At 32.4% G+C, this 14,613-nt stretch overlaps 2 protein-coding genes across 2 annotated transcripts in view; one reads left to right on the top strand and one right to left on the bottom strand.

The window, feature by feature from the left end:
* LOC130891474 (uncharacterized) overlaps positions 1-11,299 on the top strand; it is a 27,614-nt gene extending 16,315 nt beyond the window's left edge. The window contains exons 16-21 of the mRNA XM_057796257.1: positions 1,310-1,742; positions 1,802-1,915; positions 1,981-2,420; positions 6,828-7,093; positions 8,523-9,345; positions 10,845-11,299. Of these exons, the coding sequence (XP_057652240.1) occupies positions 1,310-1,742; positions 1,802-1,915; positions 1,981-2,420; positions 6,828-7,093; positions 8,523-9,345; positions 10,845-11,168 (2,400 nt within the window). The 3' untranslated portion in view covers positions 11,169-11,299. The remainder of the gene's footprint in view (positions 1-1,309; positions 1,743-1,801; positions 1,916-1,980; positions 2,421-6,827; positions 7,094-8,522; positions 9,346-10,844) is intronic.
* On the bottom strand, positions 11,281-14,613 carry LOC130891475 (exopolyphosphatase PRUNE1-like). The gene is made up of 4 exons (XM_057796258.1): positions 14,080-14,613; positions 13,731-13,972; positions 13,406-13,677; positions 11,281-12,296 (listed from the first exon to the last, which is right to left on the bottom strand). Exons 1-4 carry the CDS (start codon positions 14,140-14,142, stop codon positions 11,734-11,736), a joined length of 1,140 nt encoding a protein of 379 aa, XP_057652241.1. The 5' UTR covers positions 14,143-14,613; the 3' UTR covers positions 11,281-11,733.

Here is a 14,613-nt window from a genome sequence, read left to right as displayed (position 1 = left end):
CAGAAATACTATTAAATGGTGTACGGACGGATGAAAAGGAGTGTAGGAATCCAGAGCGAAACCCTCTGAAAGCTTGGACAACACACCCAGCATTTTCCAAGCAGAAATCTATCCAATTGGAAAAGGTGTCCAATTCAATCGCAGGAGGAATTATCGCAAACAGGAGATCGTAATCTTGTCCGACAGCCAAGCAACCATTAGAGCTTTGAGCTTCAACATTAGAAAATCCAATCTCGTTCGTCTAATTAAACGAGCTAGGAAATAATAATAAACTTACTCTACAATGGATTCCGGGACACACTGGAGTGAAAGCGATTTCATTTCATAGCTGATAAGCTCGCTGAAGCGGTGACGGACAAGCCCTTTATGAGTCCTCAACCGTTAGTAGGTATCAGCTATAAAACGTTAGGAAAAGCATTAGAGAAGAAGGTATATAGTGTATACAGTGGCTGAGACAGACAAAGACTCTTCTGAGAAACTATAACCAGAGAACATCTACTGAATACTGGAGTCCTATTGGGGCACTGTCGCCTATAGCCAATAGCAGATAATGTAAAGTGCAGATTTTCTTGCACTACACCTGAAAGCGTACGAAGATGTAGATCTTTGGCAGCTACAGTCATCCCAGATTCTGGATTTTCTAAGAGGAGTTGGATTAACAGAGCAGCTGTAAACACTGGGCTCCTCAAGATCAATAGATCCTTTGGGTTGCAGTGTATATGATACACATACATTTTTTTTCAATTTGATATGATAGCTTATTTATGCATTTTGAGCAAAAACAAACTTTTATGGAAAAATAAGGCAAAGTAAGGTTATGCTAAAGTCATTTCGATTAATTTGTAGGTTATTTCAATGTAACTTTTTTTTGTTCATATTTCAAATATTTGAACTAATTAAAGTGGTGCGTTAGTTTTGTCTATTAGTTTAGGTGGAAAGGTCAAAATTTTTATCTGTTTTAAAACATAGTTTCAATTAAAAGAGAACTAAAATAAAAACCACCACACCATAAGGACCGAGATTTAAACTTGTGACCCGTGTAGTGTACACGATTTTTCATCATACCTCGGTCGAAAGTAGGTAAAGGGACGAAAGTTGAGAGAAGTATACTTAGGCGGAAAATTCAACTTTCGGCACGTGTAGTCTCTTCTCGTAGGAAATAAATGTTAAAATTTCGACCAAATTATGGAGAAAATTTTATTTTCATCCTGGAAGTAACGCAAAATAGTATTTTGGCTCGAAGTCACACACTGGGGTACTTCAAATGAAGAAAATATTTTAAATAGTTTTATTTTTCTTCAAATTTTAGCCGGAGAAATGTATAACTGCAAAAAATCAACAAAAAAATAGGAATGAAAAAGATAAACATAAAAATATCGTCAGCATTTATCCACCCGAAGAAACATTCGATGAGTACATTAAAACTAACGTAGAAAATGCTATAAATCGGAATGAAAGTCTAAATTATATAAAAAACGATCTTATATCGGATGAATCTGAATCAATTAATAAAGAAAACAAACTTTCTGATTATGATTATAAAGATAAAAACCCCAAACTCACCATAGAAGATTTGTTCGATTTACCTGATGAAGGATTTAAGGAACAAGATAAAATTGACAATGGAAACAGTTTCTATGATTTAGCAAAAGACGCTGATGATAACAATATTTATACGGGTGTTTGTTACGGTAGCAAAAACGACGATGTTCAAGCTGATTTGGATGAAATATGTTCACGAGGTGAATAATTGAATATAAACATTTTTTCTTTAATTTGAAAATGTCTCTTTTTGTTTAAGATAACCTCAAACCAAATGACATCGGCAATAGCGAAGGACTTACCAAATTGAACGAGACTTTCCGTAGTCGAAACGACGATGTCCAAGCCGATCTAGACGAAATATGCCAACAAGGTAACAACTTCGACTTGAAATCGAAAATTTATAATTACCATTCATATTTGCTACTCAAATTTCAGAAGAAAAACAAAAAGAATTATCGAAAATCGCCGATGAAGAAGATTTGATGAACTTTTTTAACACCAGCTCTCTACTATCGATGTTTGAAGATATCGATACAAAACCAGCTTCTTCCATCGTAGAAACTAATAAGGAGATCGATGTAATAAAAAAGGCTACGGAAAAGCAAGTTGCGTCTACGGAGAGCGAAAATAAGAAAAGTTTCGAGAGAAAATATAGTTTTAATAACTCTTTAACGGAAAAGAGTCCATTGCTTTATGCCCTTTCTCAAAAATATCTGACAGATGATATTAGCGTAAAAAATACTTCGTTCAAACCAAGAACTGCAACTGGTGGAAGAAATATAACGCTAAAGAATATTTTGAACCAGAGAGGTAAAAAACGAAAAAAACTTCTCGATATACATCCAGCTGAAGACTTGGAAGATCAACTAAGCAAAGTAAGTAAACACCCAATAAATAATTATTTTGTAAGTCATACGATTCCTTTTGAAGCAAACGGCACTTGTTGGTATTTTAGCGGTAAATCGATGAGGTTTTGTCCGTTCAATTTTGTTGTTCTTTCTGTTTTAGTTTCTTTAAGTTCTTTCATGTTAAGCTCATTTATTGTTTCTCGTTATTCCTTCTCCATACTCGTAGAAGTCCGCCTCTTTTTATTTCGCCTGTTGTATTATAATTAAATGCTTGTTTGGTTTGTCGACAGTTTCCGTAATGTATGACTTATTCATCTCCATTTTCGCTTATTAACAATTGAGCCAATTTTCTCTTCTTCAGTTTTGCTCATTACTTATGTTGTTTGACCAAAAATTTTGTTTATAACTGTGAAAATCACATTTTGAACAACTTCAATTTTATAATATTTTTTCCGGTATTGCGTTTTCGAACGATTATTACCGAACCGTCTTAGAAACGTTTTACGCCAGATCTATTCTTCCTCCGATATCATTTTTGTTACTGTGTATTTATTGTGAAAACTCACTATCAAATAACCTAAAAAACCAAACCTCACTAACTTAACCTTTTTTCATCCTCCCTCACTAAACTACCGTCCTCTTTGCGCTCCTTGGGAGTTACGTACGCCGGGAGGACAACAAATTGTCATATCATCGGCGTACCTCCCGTACATTTTTTCTCATTTAGTACATTTATCCTTGTGCGTTTCTGTCTTCTTTCTCTTTTTTGCTCGTAACGTCTGTCACCGACAAGTGGCATTCCACCTATCTGGTTTTCAAGTACTGCCTTCTTACTACTCCACCGAACACATTCTTACAGGACATGGATCGGGTCGTTCCTTTGACCACATGCTGCACTTATATCAGATTTTTTGGATTTTTTTTGTAATTGTGTCGAAAGATCCATGTCCCGTGAGAACCTGCGTGATGTATTAAGAAGTGGTTCTGTGTTTGAAATTCACCCAACTTCTCATATCACTTATTAAAGTTTTTGTCCACTGGGCCTTTGTGTCTAAAGTATCCTACCTCTCCTATATGTTTTTTCTTTCTTCTGTTGCTGGCCAGCCTGGCTCCTGTTTTATATAGGAAGCATCTCTCGGCTACCATAAGATCAATGGGGGGAAATCCTGCTACAACCTGGATTGCCTCGGCCGATATGGTCCTGTAGGCAGCGGTTTCCATTAGCAAACCTGACACAACTCCTCGTAATTATAACTCTATATATGTCTAAAACATCTGAAATGTGCATAATTCTTGATATTATACACTCTATTATTATTGTTATATACGTAATCAATATTAGAGAAATATATATTATTTGTGACATATCTGACAGGTACGCAAGCACACAAGGCGCCATTAAGAAAGAGCTTTTAATAAAGTTACTGCCGTCTTTTAATAATAGGTTAGGTAAGGCATTAAAATCGGTTTTATGGTTCTTCTTTTTTTTCTAATCAATTCCTAGTTGCCTATATGACAACTATGTGAGAAACACAAAGGATATTGGTTTTTTAATTTTTGATTTGTATACCTATTCTGTTATTAAAGGAAATCTTGCGTAATAACTCTATAGTTGACTCTCATAATTGGTAGGTAATCTAAAACAATTGGGATGTTCTTTTATTTGGAAAATTGTTACGTTTCAATAGTCGACTGTTGCGTTTTATCAAAAAATAGTTTGATTTACGTTAAACTTGCCTATTAGGAAAAATGATCTTTTGGTAAGTAATCTATTGATGGATTTGTAAAATAGGTATAAGTTATAGGTTCATAGGGCTCATTTAAAATAAGTAATTAGTATATTATACGAGTATATCTCCAGATTCAATTTTTTTAATTGCATTTTGATATAGGAAGTAAAAAAAAATTAAAATTAACTATCATATCTTTATAAAAAAAGACAATAATTTAGGTTAGAAATACCAGCTATATGTCGATAACTATTTTTAAAAGTAAAAGCAAATAAAGTCGGCTTTAATAAAATCGTCATTATTTCGATAATTTCCTAATATTCCCTTAACCAAAAACACCTTAACCATCCCTCGTAATAATAAAATTATAAAATGTCGAAAACCCCTAAAGTGTGCGTGGTCCTTAATTAACGTCAAAGTTTTTATGTTGCACAGTAGTCTCTGGAAAACATTTGAATATTCGGAAATTTGGCAGATGACAACAAGTGGAAAACTATTCATTTTGTTATTTTCGTTAGTCAAACATAAGTTGTATTCAGAATGTCAAGTCTATATGAAATTTTAAATTTTTATGAAAAGGTGAGCGGTTATATATAAATAATTTATTCAGTGAGTGTAATAGTGTAAAAATAATTGAGTGAATGTTAAATACATAGTGTCAATAGGAACGTAAGTAGTAAGCACCAGGTTATAGATTCTAGAACAAAAATTTTCGACTTATTACTCGAATGTAAAAAATATAAGGTGAAGTTCTTATTAAAAAAAAAGGTTCATTATTCAATTTTATCCAATAAAAAGATTTATTCAAAACATAATAATACATTGACGTAATATGTTGTTGGAATAAAGTTGTTGAGTTTGAAAATATATTTTATTACTTGAAGTTCATTTCAAAAGTTGACAAGTGTATGTAGTGCTGCATATATAAAGGACAATTAATCATAAAAATGTTAGGAAGATAAAATTTTTGTATTGTGACGTAAAAAAATAGAGATGTCAATAAAGATAGTGAACGCTGAACAACTTGAATTACTTACACTTTAAAAATAGTCATCTAAAAAAATAAAATTCACTCTAAAGTTTGGTTTATGCAGCCAAAATTAAAAATTGAGCCAACAAATTGAAGTAAATTTTAATTAAACTAAGAGTTTCCCAACTTTCAACTTCTTAGTTTAATTCCTTAATTTTGTGACGTTATGAGCACAGAATACGTCATATCAGTCTGTATTGGCTATATTTTGTTTAAAACTTTCTTGTTCTTTCAATAAAAAAGCACTATCTGAAAAACTGCAATGTCCTTAGACTATGGAACACTGATAGACAGTGACAGCTTTCCACATTTGTATGACAAAAAGAATCTATACCAGTAATTTATAATTATCCTCAATTTACTGCATTAACCAAAAAAATACCATCAAGAAAGTTGAGGTTTATTTTAATTTTGGCTGCATAAACCAAACTCAATTCTGCACCTAATTAAACAAAAAACTAAAAAACGTAAATTAACTTTGAATAGTCGCTTTGTTTTCGTTATAATTTGGAATTTTCAATATTTTTGTGTTTTACTGAAATATGTATAATATCACTAATATTTTGATTTCTTATTTGGACATTGAGGGATCAATTACTGAAAAATATTGTTCATCACCACTATTATTTTGCAAAATTCTTTTTCCCAACTCTAATTTATTGTGTATTCGAATATCCTCCAAATTCTTTTGGAAATAAACATCTTTATTAAAAAGATTCTCTACCACATATTTTAAAAAATTTAGTTGTGTTTCTTTTGCTACTACACGGGAACTATCCGTTATTTGTGATTTATTTATACAGCCTCACAATTTTGTGAAATAATTTTCATAACGCATAAAACGATTTTTTTCGTATATTCGGTAAAATTTTGGAGGTTATTGACTTGCGTAATGTGTTCTTGGTTGCATATTTGAAAGTGACTTGTCCATATTGCGTTATGTGAATTATTATTACAGAAAACAATACATGCTTTTTTGGTATTTCTATTAGTGTTTGTACATGTAGGCACAACTCAGCATTATGATTTTATAATAGAAAAACACAACCCGGTAAATATGTATACAACTCTAACATAATCTGAATGCACAAGAAAACATTTTGATTCCAGTGTGACGTCGTGTGCGTGGCGTGTCAAATTTGAGCCCACAAGTCAGCATACCGATGTTTGTGTATGGTGGTCTGCCCTCGATAAACGTTAAATGTCGATTTATGCAACCAGACGCTCACAACAGTTTTGGGGGTAATCTGTGTTTAAAAATGTTAAAATTAGTGAAATTTATTCGAATGATGCAGGTATTATAATATTATACGTCCGTGTAATAAAATCATGGAGGTAGATAACACGTTTTCCGGAATACTTTCTTTAGCGGTACAAGTGCGAAAAAATCAGGACTGCCTTCAAAATCACTTTACTTATGGCGCTGAAAAATATGTGTATGGACAAAAGATAAATCTTCCTTTACACATTTTCACAACTTGGTAAAGTGCAGTGGGACTCCTCTGTTATAATTTATGACGAAATTGATTTAAAACTAACACTGATATGTTGAAATTGGGTTTTTACATTACTGTCCCATAAAATATTTTCCGATACTGTATTTCTGGAAAAAATAATTTTAATATCTATGAAATCGTGAGATTCTGTGTGAATTGTACCAAATTCATTTTCCAGAGAGAAGAGCCTAATAAAAAGCAGTTTATAGGAATGTTCAAAAAACCATTGAAAAAGAAGATGTCTCATACATGCAACGATAATAATAATCTACCGGACTCTACGATGGGTAATCACCCTTACAAAATGGAGGATCGACATTCTAACGACAATTCTGATACTCAGAAGAAGAACATTTCTTGGAGATCTCCATTAGTTTTTTCTCCCGGCATAAAATTTTCACCAAACACTTCCGAAACAGCTGATAGTGAAATACAAAGTGATAGGTGAGTTTCATTGAATTTTTTCATGATATATAGAACGAAGAAGAAGTACACTTTTTTATTTATTCATTTTTGTGTTTAATATTTGACAACTATTGTCAATTATAGAATGACAAAAATGCTTAAAAGTTTATTTCTTAGTTGGGCTTGAACCCGTGACTATTTAACTGCAAGACGACGACCTAACCGCGCAACCATCATCGCGAATTTTTTACAACTCGTTCATATATGAAATCAATGTTTAAAAGTGGGATCCTCCCTATTTTAGCTCATATAATACGAAAAAATGATATTTTCACTAATTTTCTCGATTTTGTTCATTTTTTTCGACGCATTTGAGATAAAAATTAGACCCAAGTTAGAAAACCAAAATTGTTTGTCCAATAAAAAATCCAAAAATCATAAATTCCTCGATTTACCTCCAAAAATTGTACTTTGTCCAAATATGTAATTCGTTTTTGTGTGTACTTTTCGAAAACGACATTCCACAAAAATAATTTTTAAATACAATTTTCGGAGATATATCGAAGAATTCATGATTTTTGGATATTTCTGTGTACAAAAAATTTTGGTTTTCAAACTTAGGTTTCATTTCTATCTTAAATGCCCCGAAAAAGAAAACTAAAAAAAATTGGAATTCTCTTTGACTTCCGCTCATAGTCCATTCTTTGAATGTGGCCAAGCCATCTCACCCTGTGGGCTTTAATGAATCGGACGATGTCTTTATTGCATAATATTTCATCGTTTTCTCTATTATTTCGGATTCTAATAATTTTCCCCTTGATTATTATTCATATTTTTGTGCATCACTCAACATTCACAGCCACAAGTTACGATTGAGTCCTGTAAACTTTCAACTTCGTTCTTCTTGTTATTAGTTTTTTTTTCAGAATCTCCCTTGTACGGGAGTGCTCGGTTGTTAATATTTTTTCCTAGATTTCAAATTTTTTCACATCTATTATCAAATCTTCCAGTCTGATTCATTCATTCTAATTCTTCTATATATTCTTCTAATAATGTTTCCCCTGGAATACTCTTCATATTTTTGTATCATCATCTAACATTCACTGCCATAGTTTACTATTAAAATCCTGTACATTTTTATCTTCGTTCTTCTAGTTATTAATTTGTTTTTCAGAATCTTTCTTGTAAGACAATGCTCGGTTGTTAATATTTTCTCCGAGATTTTAAATTTATTCACACCTCTGAAAGTTTCACTATCTATCATCAAATCTTCCACTGTTCTACAATCATCTGAAGCCAACATCTACATGAATACAATTTTAGATCAATTGGTTGTAGGCTTGACAGTACCATAACAAATACTGATCCACAATTCAATGTATTCCCGATCAAATCCTCTAATAACGTTTTGTTTTTATCAATATTCCTGTTGCTTCGTAGATTAGAAATAACATTATACTTTTTTCAGTCACAACGTATCATTGGACACATCTTCTTCCGTTTCTTCAAAACATTTAACAACTCATGCGCACAAAACACCAAGACGCTTCAAAAATTCTCTAGCTCAAGCGCAGCAAACCAAAGCAAATCGGTTGCCTTTAAGCGATAAAGACTACAATCGTTATCAAAACGTGAAAAAAACTAGAGAATTAGATAATATCGAGAAATTTTCGGATATTTTCTCATCTCAAATATTAGGAGGACTTAAAACGAAAGAAAGAAACTCGAACAGAATATTGACTAAACGCAGCGCCGCATCGGCTTGCGATTATTACTTATCCGAAACAAGTAAATCGATTAAAAAAGAAACTGAAACACCGAAAAAGGAGGAAACCAGAAGTACGGAAGAGACAGACGAAAATGAAATTAATTTGAATGCATTAGAAGAAGAAAACTTTTTCGACTATCCCGAAGACGAAATTATCGCTCAAAATAGATGTCAATCTCCGACGTACGTACCCAGAGCCGCATCGTCAGAAGAATATGTCAGAAAAAATTACCCGGTTTATACGGGATGCGAATTGGTATCGAATAACAGATATTTACAACCGCCGCCGCCTACCGTCGATTGTCGTAGTTACGAGACTTGGCCGAATCCAACTTTTAGTTCCGTCCCCAAAACAATGCCGAACGCGATGCATTTCTCTAACTACGTTAATCCTATTCGTCCAGATTTGCGACCATGTTATCCGCCGATGCCCAACTACGGGTATGTTCCTCAACAATACGAAATGAGACCGTTCGTAGGGCAGTATGGAGATGTTGGTGCCACGTATGGTGGTGCATATCAGGTAAATCAATATTAAATCATAAAAACTAATAATTATAATAATATACTATACTTTATTTGTTTGTACGAGAGAGTAATAAAATAAATATATTGGATGTAACACTTATATTCCCACCTAATTAACCTGTTAACAACTTCTAAACAGCTGAAGGTGAAAATGTCAAATTCCTATTTTTTCTAAAATATCAACTTTTTCACACTGAATGACTGAAGGTCTTACTAAACACCATCACAAAATCAATGTTTGCGAGGAATTAATTTCACAATTATTATTTACGAATCTTACAGTGAAATTATACCAGTCCTTGCCAACATTTTTCCATAATGCCAATAACTCCAAGTTACCGTAGTTTTTAAACCAATTATACTGATTCACACGCCAGACTTAGATCAGCAAAACCATCAAAATGCACAATTTCTTGGTATTGCTATTACTGAGTAGTCTGCTCACTAAACATTCAGACACGGTCATATTCATACATCACCACCATCGTAAACAATCCGTAATACCGCTGGTACATAGAAAAAGGAAGAAATTACAGGTTACGTTCATTTAAACACCAGGATAAGACTTACATTTTGCCCTGTGACATTAAAAGGTTCAAGCTAAGGTATCTGGTTAGCTCACGTAGATTTAAGTGGAGCAAAATAGGCCCTATGTACGCAACTGTCCTTGACCACTCACAATCGCAAACTCGACTATGATCTACATCTACAAGAAGGACTAAAATTTTACTTTTTATTATCCCACAAAACATTTGCACCTCTAAAGTAGTGTCAAGTGAGGCTTATGTGCACAATGGCTCCTGTTTGCTCACTAACCTAACCAGTGTTCCTGAGAGGTGGTTTGGTAGATGAGGACCAATAGTAGGGCTCCTGCGTTCTCCAAATCTAGATATTTTTCTATGGAATTATTTAAAAGCAATACTGATCATTCAATTTATCTGAAAAGTATTAATTTAATATTGCAGTTAATTCTTTGTGATAAATAGGCTTCAGCTTCAGCAATTGCTTCTTCATTTAAGCTGAATTTCTTACCCACGAGCATTTTTTTAAAATCAGCGAATAGCCATAATTCACCGGGGGTCAGTTTTGGGTTATACGTTGGATGAGAAAGCAATTCGATCAATTCAACCATCGTTGCCTTCCACTTGTGAATCGGTGCATTGTCTTGGTGAAATAGTGGTTTTTTTCTTACGGATATATGAGTCCGTTGCTCCTTCATTTTTGAACTCAAACGATCCAACAACTCCATGTAGTATTCGCTCGACTAATCGAAGTGTCATGAAATTTTACACATAGTCTTTTGAAAGTTGGTACTTCTTAAACGTCATACGGATTTGAAAATGGCAGCGCCATCTGTGTGTCAGTCACGCGACTTATTGAGTGATGTAATATTTGTACCTATCTGCTCGAAACTCGAAGTGTTAAAGATGAAAGATCCAAACTTTTCATTCCAGATTATTTATCTTATTTGAGACAGAACGTGTTTTTTTTCAGAGCGATATTAATCCACAGGTTACTGCATCTAGAGGACCTTTTTCTCCCAAAAATGCATATGATGGTATGTTAATTCCTAACACCATTCCATCGGCAACAACAGCAAGACGTTTTTACAGAACTACCGATGATCTAAATAATTCTTATTTAGTGCCAGATTCACCCTTTCCTGTTCGGTACAATCAAAATATTCCTACACCAAGATTTTTTCCTATAGGCAATCATGACGTCCCTTACGGTTTAATTCCGGAATACCAACAAAGTCAAGATGCCGATAAGGATTTCGTTATGAATCATTACTGGGAATCATTAAATCGCGAATAAGTATAAATTTCAGTCAATTGAAATTTGATTGTAACTTTCAATTTTTGATAAAATATTTTTAGGTTAACTATTTTCGTATTCGTTTCAAATGGTTTGTTGAAAATAAAATTCGTTAATTTGATATGTTTATATTTTCATGATTGATTAATAAAACATTTTTAAAATTGTTGATTGTTTTTTTCTGTTGAATGAATCTGTGATATAGCAATCCAACCATTTTATAACAAAATATGAATTTCAAGATGTATTATATATACTGCTTGGTCAACCTCACCCCTTTTATTTTTTCACCCTAGTCCAAGCATAAGTACAGGTAACAACTTTAAGGTCCATTGTTCCATCTACCAAACTTGTTTGACATCAACAGCTGACCTACCAGTTCTAAAGCTTTAATCAACCTCTGTTGCGACGAGGGGTTGGATATTTCCGCTTTTATCAATTTTTTGACCAAATCTACATTCGACAGTTTCTTCTAGCTTTGTCCTCCAGTAGGATGTGAAGCTTGTTATTGCGTACTACCTAATACCACTACTAACTACTTACATTCACTTTGATTATATATAACCTAGCCTAACCTAACACTATTATTAGATAATGCATATTCGATTAAAGGTACCAACTGCTTTCTAGACAATTTCAGGTTACCCTGATTCAGTAACGTTATATTTCTGTAAATTGTTTTCTGCTTACTAAATTGAAAATCATATTCTTTATTATTAAAAAATATTTCCAAAATATTTGCTTTCAATTCCTCACTACCTGCATTACCAAACACCGCGACGTCTTTTCTACCTCTATCTGCTCCTTTCAGCACAACTACTGAAGTGCCTGATTCAGCTGCAAATTCCTTCAAAGCCTCATAACCACCTTTTAATTTTAGGAAATTTTCAACCAGCATGGGTAAACTAGGCATTGGTACACCCTTGATTATTTTTGTATCTTTATAAAGTATTTGCTTAGGAGTTAAATTTGAAACGTTGGTTCGTAAGTTCATAATTTTTTTAAATAACGTCCGTCTTGTATCGTTAAAATTATATTTTTTTTCCAGAAGTTCAGCCATTTTGCAATCTAGTTCTCTTGCTTTACCTTTGCTTGGATCCAAAGCTTTGCAATCCACAACTATAGTTGCTAGAATAAAAAGAGTCAAAGTTTGAGTTCTATTTAAGCTAGGAACAATATTAAATGTTTGTACTCAAATTAATATTAAACGAAACTAGCAAATTTTTATGATAAAAAATAATGAATGCTATTCAATGCATTGAATATATATCATTTCATTTCAAGAAATAAAGTAATTGGTGTTTGAATTTGACCAAGGTTATCTTCAATATTTGGGCACCCCACCCCAATTTTGTAATGATGGAACAAAAAACTTTTCATTTTCGTAATAAAAAGAATATCTCAAGAACAACAAAACCTAGGTACAAGAAGCTTTATTCAAAGTTGAGCTAGTTTTACATATAGAATTCCATTTGAAAAAATCTACTTTTGGAGCATCCTGTATGTACTAGATGGTAGATGTTCATAAGGATATGAGAAAAAAATTGGAAAAATGGAATCAAAGCTTGAGCTCTTAATATACATTTCAAGTACTTACTTAGTAATTTTATGCTTTTCGAAATCGATTCCTATTAGTGAACCAGTGCGAGTTATCCAAAAAACTTTAAAGCGATTTCAAACAGCATTTCCCCACAAAGTTCATCAAACTGATTCGCATTATTGTAAAAAGTGGATATTAGAAATTTGAAAAAAGTAAGTACTTAAAATTGATATTAAGAGATCAAACTTAGTGAGAATTTTTTTCTATATTTAGATTAATATTTTGCTTGAGCACCGATAAGAAAACTTCCAAAATCAATCATCCTACAGTGTATATATCCCTTATTGATGTGTTTAATCAAATGACAACAATAATCATGTAATAAGATATAATAGATAATTTTGTATACAACCAGTCAAAAGTTTTTGTCCACCCTATAATAAAATGGTGATAAACGACAAATAAAAGCAATATGATCGATTTTGATATTAATATTTTAAAGAACAGATATTGATAAGAATATAATATAATAATGGAACTGTGATCTATAAATGCTACAAATTTTTGATTCATCGATGAGACTCCCTACACTGCATATATTTTTAAACTAATTAAAAAGACCATCATTTTAAGTGTGAGGTTTTTTTCATAGGTCTTGTTTATGCAAGTCTCCAAAGCTTAAATAACTTATTATTACCATACAACAAATAGGCCAATTCTTTAGACAGTAACTGCTCAGCTGAAGATATAAATAAATCAGTTATCAGGGTTGAACAAGAGCCGACTTCATTCATTACAATCTCAACTTTATTTTGGTCCCAATTTGTACCAGACTCAAGTGGTCTGTGGTCAAAAATATTCACAACGGTACTTTCTAATATTTCAAGATCTTTTGATAACATGTGATGATCTACAAGAGTAGTAGTAACATCTTTGGACAATACCAAGTCTTCTATATCAATTTGATCCCTGTAAAAACATCACTAGTGACACTAAAATGAGAAACTTTGGAAAAATCATACTTGTAAATCAAAAGGCCCAGTGGTATACCAATTTCCTGATAGATATTGCAGTTATCTGAACGGATGAGGAAGTTTTCCTTAGAAACGTTCTGTATTGGAACTACTAAGGCATCCTCAGGAATACCATTTAATCTAGTCTTGTGTAATAGGAATGCCAAAATTGTGGCAGAAATACTAGAATCCAAGTCACAAGATTCATTTCCTAGTACAATGTGAATTTTTTCAAAAGTATCAGGATGTTCCTGAAAATATAAAGCAGAAATTTATGTGGTTATATTATACAAGAAAAATGAATTATCTTATTGACTGTGTTTTCTTATTGTTTATTAGTTATAATTAATTTTCTCACCAAAGATGTTCTAGCTGATTTTAAATAATCTATGAGTCTTTCTTCATTATTATCTTTATCCATATTAATGGTTAGTTTTTTTCCAATAAAGTAATTCTCTTTTAAATTTCTGCAACACACTAGCTTTAAAAAAATTATCCATTGAATTACTTATAGAAAACTTAATTTATTGAAACATATTCAGAATCAATATATGCTTATGTAAACAAAAATACAGTTGTTAGTGGTAACTGGTAGTTAAGTAATATTCGTTAAGACAACGAAAACACATTTAGTATAGTAATAGAAAATTTCAATTTGAAATTTATTTTTGGGAATGGAAATCTAATCCCGTGCTGTGCTCCCCCTACTAATTATTTGTCGATGAATAATTTTTATCGAATAAAAATTAATTCAAGAGTATTTGCTAACGAAAAATTTTTATATTAACCTATAAAAAATATATCTTGTGATCACTTGTCATAAAATTGGCGGATGAGCTAAATGCATATATGTAACGTACTTGTATTTATTGGGTGTGCAAAGAATTTGCGT

This window comes from Diorhabda carinulata, chromosome 3, assembly GCF_026250575.1.
Source record: "Diorhabda carinulata isolate Delta chromosome 3, icDioCari1.1, whole genome shotgun sequence".
Taxonomy (NCBI): Eukaryota; Metazoa; Arthropoda; class Insecta; order Coleoptera; family Chrysomelidae; genus Diorhabda; species Diorhabda carinulata.
Note: the sequence above shows the minus strand (reverse complement) of the source record. Positions and strands in the feature narration are given on the sequence as shown.

Bases quoted from the DNA above. Each gene is read 5' to 3' on its own strand.
- LOC130891475 (XM_057796258.1), bottom strand. From the start codon at position 14,142: ATGGATAAAGATAATAATGAAGAAAGACTCATAGATTATTTAAAATCA. The intron at 13,973-14,079 runs GTGAGAAAATTA...TTATATTTTCAG, and splicing joins AATCAGCTAGAACATCTTTG to GAACATCCTGATACTTTTGA. The intron at 12,297-13,405 runs GTAATAATAAGT...TTTTTATTCTAG, and splicing joins ATTGGCCTATTTGTTGTATG to CAACTATAGTTGTGGATTGC.